The 11,110-nt window shown below is 34.3% G+C and overlaps 1 protein-coding gene across 1 annotated transcript; it reads right to left on the bottom strand.

The window, feature by feature from the left end:
* Positions 1-6,278: 6,278 nt before the first annotated feature.
* On the bottom strand, positions 6,279-10,504 carry LOC143537885 (NDR1/HIN1-like protein 13). The gene is made up of 2 exons (XM_077031553.1): positions 9,755-10,504; positions 6,279-6,380 (listed from the first exon to the last, which is right to left on the bottom strand). The coding sequence occupies exons 1-2, from the start codon at positions 10,361-10,363 to the stop codon at positions 6,294-6,296; spliced, it is 696 nt and encodes a 231-aa protein (XP_076887668.1). The 5' UTR covers positions 10,364-10,504; the 3' UTR covers positions 6,279-6,293.
* Between the last annotated feature and the right edge of the window lie 606 nt (positions 10,505-11,110).

The raw sequence follows: 11,110 nt of genomic DNA, 5'->3' as shown, positions 1-11,110 counted from the left end.
AAAGTTTAGCAAACAAAAATTATATGAATATAAAAATAACAAAGGTACACTATTCAGATTGATTAGTTGAAATCTTCAATGGTAGTCACATGAATTTCCTTATAAAAGAATGTGAGTTTGAATCTCATTTGAATTAATTTGCTCCATATTAAACATGAGGTTTTCTGATTGTTAGTTTCCTTTTAAATTGGTGGGCTAGATCATCACATTAGTGATCTATTTAATTGTTAGAGAGATCCACCCCCTTTGTTATTCATTAAAAATAAAAGAAATTACAAATTAAGACAAAACCTTTCTAGTTGATGTTGGTTTATTCATCGGTAATATATTCTTATACATGAAAAATATGTTTGATTTTTCCTTTTTATGATCTTGATGGCAAATATCTTTCATGACGAACCGATTCTGGCTCTAAGACCCAACATTCTAGGAGTAACCTACACTCGCTCGCTCCCTTTCATCCGATAGAGAGTTTGAATTCAGTGATTTAGGAGCATAAATGTACTATCGGTAGAGGGAAAAAGCAAGCCTATATTCTGGATTGGATACTGCGCGAATTGGTCAACCAGAATATGGAATAGGAAACTCTCTCCTTTCATAGCTCTCGGGCCTATTCTATTCATTACAGGAGAAAGTCACTATCCTCAGTTGCCTTGTCTAGGGAGAATCCACTTTATCCATTTCAATCTCTGTCATCGAAGGAAAAAGGGCTAGCATCATTTCTCCATTGGGGAGATACCACTTTTGAAATGAAAGATCAACTCTTCGAAGGGAAAAGCTCAAGTGTGAAATTACAGCTATATTGGCATCGACTATGTCTTTCATCGGTTCTCCAGCATGCGAGTACTTATTACAAGAAAACCCCTTCTTTATGTTTACTTCGGGGGTTCTCCTCCATCGGTCAATGTATTCTTACTTACCGAAAAGAAAGACTAGTTAGGTATCGTAGGTAGAGCATATTCCAACACTTCGGATAACCACTTGACATTGGCACCTTGGCCAGGTAGATCCGTCAGTTACGCCTTTAGGGGCCGCCACGTATAGCTTAACTCTTTTTTTAAAATAAGTCATTTAATATATATGAACAATCAATGAAATACATGATTAATTATACAATAGAAAAACAATTTTATGTGCATAAAGTTTTTTTCTTTTTCAACTGCCATTAGATAGCAACAGTGTCTCTATCAAATGGTTGTCTCTATCAAATGGTTATAATACCTACCAATATCTTCTTACCCGAGTTCGAATCTCAGTACATTGTGTTTTCTCTCCTATTAGTAGCATACACTTGTTAGAATCGACCCGAGACACCTAGGAGGTTCTCACAAAATTCTTGCCACATACATGGTTCGAAAACATCCCCGTATAAAGTATGTTTGAATTTTTTATAAAACACAATACATTAAAAAATATGGAAGAACTTGAAAAAATAAATAAAATATCAAGTAGAGGATTAAAGATGAGGAGACAAACATGTAAATATTTTTTTAGAATTACAAAAGTTGAGTAAAATTAAAGAGACGATTTTGTAACTATCATTTAATAATTAAAACTAACCATATTTAATTTTTTTACTAGACATGTTTACTCTTATACTAGATTGCATTATAAGTTTTATCATTTGTTGCGTTATTTTTATTTTTTAAAGATCTTTAAGAGTGAGTGTTTTAATCTGCCTATATCTTATGTATTATATAATATTATATATTAGTTTTTATCCCCCGTATTACGGGGGGTGTTTTATATTGTTTGTTCTAATATTTATTTATTTTTTGAATTTATATTTTTTTAGTGTATGAAAGTTAATAATATACTTATGGTTTTGTTTGATGAGACCCAAGATCCGTTTATTTTTTTACTATAAAATTGGTCTTTTAATTTAAATAATATACATATCTTTTTTAATAATAAATAAGATATTAATTTTAGTATATCCTATTTTTTAGGATTTTTACATCAATAATTTGGTGAGAATAACTTTTAATTTAATGAGATGTTATAACCCGTTTAAGAAATATATGGGTTTGGTAAGACCCATACCCAAGAATTCGGGTCAAATGCATGAGAAGCCTCCATTTAAAAATCAAGCAAATCTGGTGACTCCAAAAATAGAGGGGGCGACCACATCGCGACACATAGGATTTTTATGTTTTCGTTTATATATATTATAGATAGATATGGATAGAGGTGGACAACAAAACCGGTTCCTGGAACCGGTTCGACGGAACCGAACCGGAACCGAACCGGTTCCTACCCGTTTTTCGTAGGAACCGGTTCGGTTCCGTTTCAACCCGACGATCCGGAACCGGTTTGACATGTTTGGAGGTGGACCGGGTAGGAACCGGAACCGAACCGGAACCGGTTCTGGAACCGGTTCGACCGGAACCGGTTCGGAACCGGTTATAGCCGTTGGAGTGGTTCTAGCCGTTGGGAAACGGTTTTATGGCCGTTTTTTGACCGTTGGGGTCAAAAATGGCCGTTTTTTTGGCTCCCCAAACACCCCACTACTAGTATAAATAGGTATTTGGTGTAATGGGTTCATCACAACACTCAAAACGCAAACCCGAACGCAAAAAAATACAAAAAAACGCTATTACAACGTTCTGAGTTCTCTAATCTCTTGTTTTCTCTTCTTCTATATTCATATTTGTTGTTATGGCTGCCTCACAATCATCGGTTGGTCAAGGTTCCACCGCCGGACCAAGTTTCGTTCGTATTGTACCTCATAATCGTAATCAAGAGATTTGGTGCAATTGGGATTTGGTTGAATTGAGTGACCATTCATTGAAGGCTCGGTGCAAGTTTTGTGGGATTTATTTAAACCCACTTTCGAATTCAAATTTGAAGAAACACATCGAAAGACCGTATTGCAGGGCGTTGAAACAGAACGTCTAGTCGCAACAAACGCAAATGGATAGTGAAGGCGGAATATTTACATACCAAATTGATCGAGTTCAAGATCGTATGGCGAAGTTTGTGATTCAAGAAGCTTTGCCGTTTAGCCACTTCGACAACCCTCGCTTAACCGCCATGATTCGAGATACGCTTCAACCACAATATACTCACGTAAGTCGTCATACTCTTAAACGTTATTGTTTAAAATTGTGGAAGAAGGCCAAAGAGGTACTAATTGCATATTTTGAAAATATAAATACGGGAATAAACTTAACTACTGATGTTTGGTCGGCTCCACATGGTCTACCCGAATCTTATCTTTGTGTCACCGCTCATTGGGTAGACCCGTCATCGTGGGAAATGATGAAACGCACCATTGCTTTCGAACTCTTTGAGTATCAACATACGGGAGATAATTTGTTTGAAATTTTAGATTATGTTATAAAAACTTATAAACTAGAAAATAAAATATTTTCAATTGCATTTGATAACGCGTCGAATAATACATCGGCGGTTGATAAATTAAAATTAAAATATACGCCGATTTGCAATGGTGTATTTTTTCACTCAAGGTGTGTTGCACATATCATTAATTTAATCGTGCAAGACGGACTTGCTTCGGATGAGGTTACATCGGTTATAAACGATTTTAGAGTAATGCTACATGAAGTTTTTAAGAAAAGTAAAAAAAGACAAATGGATTATAGAAAATTTTGTAAAGATACGGGAAGAAAAGCTTTGGGAGCTAATTGGGATGTACCTCATCGATGGAATTCCACTTGCATAATGTTTCAAAGTGCTTTGAAACAAAGAGACACTTTACAAATGTTTCATTCTAGTCTTGCCGAGAATGATTTGGCAATCCCCTTTTCAAATGAGAAATGGGAAATTATCAATGACTTATCGACTTTTCTTGAAGTTTTTAAAACATCAACTACGAAACTATCGGGAACGTATTATCCGACAAGTCCCTTGGTTCTTTCGGAGTTATTTTTAATCGTTAACAATCTTAAAGAATTTGAAAATAAAAGTCCAATGTTTTCAAACATCATATTACCAATGAAGTTTAAATTAAAAAAATACTTTCTTGAATTGCCACCGATTTTTACTTGCGCCGCCGCTTTAAACCCAATGTTAAATGTTACGGGGGTTGAATGTGTGATAGACGAAATTTTTTCAGCCTTAGATATGCATGAAGTTGACCCAAACTTTTCAACAGAGGCACAAAATGATTTTAACTTGAATTTTAAATTTATGTATGACTTTTATATAAATAAATATGGGTCAAACATACACATGCCTACGCCGGGGGGGTCTTCATCAAGTTCAAGTGCTACTAGAGTACGAGACCCCATGATTAGCCTTATGAACACCGTTCGCAACGTAACGGCTAAAAAACAAAGGGGTAACACCCCTTCAAGCGAACTAGGAAGGTATAGTGCATATGATTTCTCTACCGGTTTATCCGAAGAGGAATATGGCACTTTTGATGTTTTGGCTTGGTGGAAGGTAAAGGAAACCGAGTTTCCGATTCTTGCCACCATGGCCCGTGATTTACTAACCGCCCAAGCTTCTACGGTAGCTTCGGAATCTGCTTTTTCTCTTAGTGGCAGGGTAATATCGGTGAGAAGAACAAGACTGAATTCGGAGTCGGTGGAGATGTGCATTTGCTTGAAGGATCACTTGGACTCAATCGATCGTGTTCAACACGTAACCACTCTGGAAGACGAAACACCACTTGATGTTCGAGTGCACGACGAACAAGAAGGCGTTTCTACAAGTAATTCTGATGAATAAGTCGCCACTCAATAATTACGACGAACAAGAAGGCTTTTCTAGAAATAATATGTCACAACTTTATATTTATAAGTTTAATGTTTTGTTAGTTTGTTTTTGAATATTTTAAAACATGTAACCTTTTTTTTTTGAACTTCTTAAAGTAAATAAAATGAATTTTATGTTAATTGTTTTTTTTATTTAACATGTTATACAAATACGAATCGTATAACACCGCTCTTGATTATAATTCAGCATTTGACTTGCGTAAGCCAAAAGACTATAATACATAACAAACTCAACAAATGTAACACGATACAGATTTAAGTTCACCATTACACGATACACGATACAGACTAATCAATTCAAACACACTGACACTCATAGCATTAAGTTCAATATGTTGTTTACCATTGCTCTGTGGGTGAACAACAAAAGTAGCATGAGCCTCTTCAGAAATCAGAAGAACACAAATCATCACCTACACAAGCAGCGGAAACAAAAAACGAAAAAAAAATAATATTTTACACTGTAACCGGTTGGAACCGGTTACAGTGTAAGAACCGGTTTAGGAACCGGTCAGAACCGGTTCCACCGGTTCCGGGTCCGAGGGTTGGGGAACCGGTTCGGTTCCCTAACCGGTTCGACCATGGAACCGGTTTAAACAGTGATGTTGACTAATGGAACCGGTTCTGAACCGGTTCCGGTTCCTTTGACCAACCCGATTTGATCACCTATAGATATGGATATAGATATAGATAAGTTATAGTTGTTTAACCTAGAGTACGTGGGCTTAAAATTTTCTGATGGGCTAAAGAATAATTATAAATGGGCTCTGTTTCATGATTTTCATCTCACTGATCAATCATTAATCCACTCACAAGATATTTGATTAAACTTTAAAAAGTAATTGAAAGCTATGAGATTTATTTCATTATGTTTTGAAATAAAAATGTAGTGGAGAGTTATGGGGCAGCTTTATGGCTCATAACTCTGAGAAACACCGCCCCCCTCCAAGTTATAGAGGTTTTTTTTGTGCAAGTTATACACAAAACGCTATAATGGCACCAAAATCGAAAAAACCCGTTACTTTTTACCTTTAAGAATTAAAAATAAAAAACAAATAAACAAAGTTATGGAGAGTTATGACTACACTTGTTTTTTTGTAAAAAGCCATAAGCGCCACGTGGCGCATAACGCCTAGGGGTGGGGCTTTATGACTACGCATGGTCGTATCATACAAGCTTATGTTTCTAGTTGATTAGTTGGTTGTACGTTTCTTTGTACTTCCGGACTTCTTACCTCTTGTTAGTTGTTTTTTTTTTCTTTTTTTCCAAAAATTGGCCTTTTCAGAAAAAAAATCATACAATCTTATACATTATAGCTAGAAACGATAACTAATTTTGACTTGAAAATTGATAACGAAAGAATAGCGGGTCAAATTAGAAGATTCATAATACAATTTTTTTCTTCCATAAAAGAAATATATTCCATAAATCAAGAATTAGAATATTAATTTAAACCTCTTTTTTTTTCTTCCAAATGGTGATGACTTGCACTAATTTGTGTTCCAATCCCTTTTGGGGACACTTAGTCGCAAACATTTGGATTCGAGACTGTCAAAGTTGCAAACCATCAAATCCACATTGTTTGTAACTGAGGGATTGTTTCCTTGGGCTTATCGTTATCGTACAATCAATCGATACCTATAAATATCACATATATACGTGTTACATTCATTTACAATGAAAATAAAAATGAAAACAAAATTGTATATTTCAATTTTCTTTTTAATCTTAGATATTACATGCTGTAATAGAAAAACTGAATTAGTGTTAAATTAAAATGTGAAAAATAAAAACAAACAAACTGAATTACCAACAAATTTAAATATACTGATGTTGCCATGTTCTACTTTTTAACAATCCATGTCTTGAAGTCACTATCTTTAATAGGACCAACCAATATTTAACTCTCAATAAAAATACACCGTTTATCATCATGAATAAATAAAAAAATTCACTTAAAAAACGTTATTATCATATCATTAGGCATATTTTTATGTCAATAACTATTGTTAAATCCGTCAAAGGTAATCTAGTAAAATAGTAATCTACAAATTTTTCAGTAAAGATAATAGGTAACCGATTAACCTTCTCAACATATTACCAGTCACCATTTTATAGCATATGCACGTTATAGAAAACTCAGGTGACATCTTACAATTTACAAAGCTGTGTTCTGCTTAAAATACACTCAAAATTTGTGTAAACAAAATAAAGTTTTTGAGCCATATAACTTTTTTTTATATAAACTCAGTTCTCTTCATACACACACACATTTTTTCTTTTAAGTATTACTTTTCAATAAAGAGCATAAAAGGTTAAGTTCTTTTAAATAACTTATTTACTTTTTACACTGAATATAAATTTAAAACAATGACATCCGTAACCAATTAACATCATAAACTTAGGAGGTTGTTTGTTAGCCTCTTAATGACCATTAAAAAACTATCTCTTAATGGTTCATAGCATTTTAATGATTAAGAGGTAGTCTTAAGTCTGAATTGTTAAGATGCGGCTACTTTTTAATGATTACCTCTTATTAACCATTTAGGCTTAAAATTATCTATTAACCATTAACACGTTATGATTAATTAAGAGGTAGCCTCTTAGGATTCCAAACAACCCGTATATTTTCTACTATCCGGTTATTTTTATGTTTATTAAAAATAATCCGAAAACTATCTTTTTCCAACTAATAATATGTTACCTCAAGGGAAAAAAATATATGCATAATAGTAAGTTACCTCAATTATTGAGAAAAAAATATATGCGTAGATTTTGATTAACCAAAAAGGGTAAAAGATGGCATGAATGAAGTCAAAGAATACGCGTTACCCACTCCCAATGATTGCGGTGACATTTTACCGTCATGTGAAAGTGGTCCCACCAACACAGTAATCCGTATTTCAGGAAACATTCCTCGTGAAGTAAAAAAATATTCTAATTTTTTTAATTTAGAAATTAAGAAAACGAAAGAAAATAATAAAAAAGTTGTGTTTGTTCAAGAATAGGTTTTAGAGTTGGATTTCCTATATTTAACGGATAAAAACATATCTAATCCATAAAAAGTATAGATGTTTACAATACATTGAAGCTTAGTTTGTTTAAACTGAAACAAGTCGACCAGATTAATATCCATAAGATACATATCACGGTATAACATCTTTGGCAACTTCGTCTTGTTTTAATGTTGAAACACACCAAGATTTATTATTTGTATTTTATATGGGTGCAGCTAAACATACCCCCTTACTCCATTTTTACTAAATATACCCCCCTGAACTTATTACATAAATTACAATTAGCTCTTAACATTATTTATATACATATTAGTCCCTACAACATTACTTTTATTTGATAACCTCCACTACATATATCAAATTAAAAACTATCAAGTATTACTATTAATTTATTTTTTTAATATTAATATTATAAATATTTATAATATCTTTTTTTAAATTTTAATAGTATATGTATTTATAATATCCTTATTTTACCACTTTATCTTTTACAAAATAAACCCGCAACCTGAAAACCAAAACCCTAAACCCTAAAACCTAAACCCGAAACCGAACCCTAAACCCTAAACCCGTAACCGAACCCGAAACCGAACCCTAAACCGTAAAACCGAAACCCTAAACCCGAAACCGAACCCTAAACCCTTAAACCCTAAAACCGAAACCGAACCCTAAACCCTAAAACCGAAACTCAAAACCCTAAACTCGAAATCATAAAAAGAAAACGCAACTTGTAAAAAAATAATATTAAATCCTTACTTTTGTGCTAATTTGGTAATTATATAATTTCAAGGGTTAATATGAAAGTTGGTTTTTTCAAGGGGGTATGACAAGCAACCGGAGGGGGGGTACATTTAGCCTAACCCATTTTATATAAGCGGATTTTCCAGAGTTGTAAGAAGACTTGTCACTAATTAAGCGAACTAAAAACTAAATTCACTATCCTTCTTTTTGTAACTTACAAATTTAGAAATAAAGTAGTAAAAACCCCAAGATGCTCTTAAGAACTTTCCCTTTTCTTTTGAAACAATTTATCACATATCTAGCTTTATAACTTTTTGGTATAATTCAATATGTAAAAAGTTGTAAAGAGACATATTTTCGGTATATTTATATATACAAAACACTGATACCACTAAGGTACACAAAACAACAAATTATATTATATATACTTTCTTCGTCAAATTAAAAGAATCCATATTTTTTTATATGTCCCATTACAAATGTTTAATTTCTAAATTATTATCAAATTCCAAGTTTACCCTTAAACACGCACAACTAGCGTTAGTAAACAATATTGATAGACTCAATTTTCGATGACATTATTTTCTTTGGCAAGCAAAAAAAATAATTATTTAATCTATCTTAAACTTTGTGATTTTTAACTATAACACTTATAGATGGACGAAGGGAGTAATTCACAAAATACGCATTAATGTGTTATACCAAAGACAAGGTCCGAGATGGGTAAAACGGGTTAAATTTTACCTTTATCCAGAAAATATATACCTATATGTAGTTAATTAACTATCGGATCTTATGCAAATCTTATCAATTAAGTAATTATTACTAAACTTCTTTTTAATTAATCATTAAAACAATGAGCTTGAGGGTGTAATGAAATAATAAAAATTACTAAGTTACTGTAGTTAAATCGCTATTTGTCAAACTAGAAATTATGCAACCAAAGTATCATCCTAATTGCGTACATTGGCAAAAAGCGTAAGTTAGATTAACTTTACCACAAAGCAACAGAAGGGTTAGTTAGTTTTTAGACCATGTGTAGTGGTGGCTTTGCCACCTGCGTTTTGAGCCATAACGCGGGGGGTACACCGCCTATGTTGATTTCAATTTTTCAAGCGTTTTATATACAAGTTATGGAGGCTTTATGACTACACTTGTTTTTTGTACAAAATCATAACTCTGACTGGGCGCCACGTGGCGCATAACCCCTGGATGTGGAGCTTTACGACTACACATGGTCTTAGTAACGCTAACCTGCACAGCGGGTGAAGTTAACCCACCGATCCGAATCTTAGCCCGGACATCCCCCATGATCCGAAGCTCAACCCGATCATAAAGCAAAACATCCTTGATCAAATCAGCAGCATCCGCTTGCATCAAATTAACCCGGTCCACGGTCACCGTGGTCTGCACCTGCCTGACGCTATGGGCAGGTTGGTAAAACCCGGGTACGGTACCTCGACCTAAGGGTATCCCACGGTACATAATATTGAACGTGGAAGCTTCGTACTTGATGCCAACTTTGTTATCGTTTTTGGCAGTGAAGAGCATGCGGATTGCTAGTGATAAAGATGCAGCTGATGGTGAAGGAGGGTTATTGGAATCTAGGTTGATGTACTGGACGCTGACTTGTTGGAGGTTGAAGTCGGGTTTTTTGGGTTTGACGGCGAATAAGATGACGAGGACGATGGCGATGAAGACGAGGGCGAGGAAGGAGAATAAGAGGAAGAGGCAGCAGCAGCAGCCTTTGATGGAGGATGAGGAGGTGGAGTGAGGGTAGTAGTGGTGGTTGTGGGGGTGGTAGGTTGATGATGGTGGTGGACGGATTGGGTGGTGGTGATGGGGGTGGTGGTCGGAGGTCATTGTTTGCTGCCGTGAGAAACTCCTCGGAGAGGAGTGGAGTGGAGTGGAGTGGAGTGGAGAGAAAGGGATTAATATAAAGTAAGGTTTGATTAATAAGATGGAGAAATGTGGAAAGAATATTTGAAAGTAATCAAATTTTGGAACTCAAAAAACTACTCTCTTTTTTTTTTGTAATATTAAATTTGGAGAATTCATGTACATAAATCAGATTAAAACTCAAAACTGGTTTGGGTTGAAACATGTATTGTTAAGTCAATAAAAGTCAAAATCATTTTATGATCAGTTTCGGTTACGGTTGAAACAGGTTTCTTTATCAGGTTATGATCGGTTTCGGTTCGAGTTTTGAACGGTTTGCCCGGTTTGGAATCGGTTTAGGTGGATAAAATTACAAACCGGTTCCGAGCATCTGGTCTCAATCAGTTCCACACCGGTTTTTACATAATAAGTTTTAAACCGATTTAGTTAGCCGGTTTATTTGTCCACCTCTATGAAGAAAGACTATTTTTGCTTTTTTTTTAAACATTATTTAAATCATTATTTTCAAATTTTACTTAAAGAAATAGTTTACTCTAAAAGCACATATATTTTATTTAGTGTATTATTAGTAAATAGGCCATCTTTGTCGTTGGTGGAACACACCCAAACTAGGAAAGAGAAGTAGGAAGGGGACGGGTGAATTTATATGGTGAAAATAAAGAAGCGTTGAAATCTATAAACATGAGCAGATAAAGGTGTAAAATACTAAAA

Source organism: Bidens hawaiensis, unplaced genomic scaffold, assembly GCF_021521415.1.
Source record: "Bidens hawaiensis isolate Kalapana, Puna unplaced genomic scaffold, B.hawaiensis_p1.1 tig00011436_1, whole genome shotgun sequence".
Classification (NCBI taxonomy): domain Eukaryota; kingdom Viridiplantae; phylum Streptophyta; class Magnoliopsida; order Asterales; family Asteraceae; genus Bidens; species Bidens hawaiensis.
Note: the sequence above shows the minus strand (reverse complement) of the source record. Positions and strands in the feature narration are given on the sequence as shown.

What these genes read in the sequence shown, in the direction of transcription:
- LOC143537885 (XM_077031553.1), bottom strand. Translation starts at nt 10,363, where the DNA reads ATGACCTCCGACCACCACCCCCATCACCACCACCCAATCCGTCCACCA. An exon ending in TAACTTCACCCGCTGTGCAG is followed by an intron (nt 6,381 to 9,754) that starts GTTAGCGTTACT and finishes TGATATTTATAG; the next exon opens with GTATCGATTGATTGTACGAT.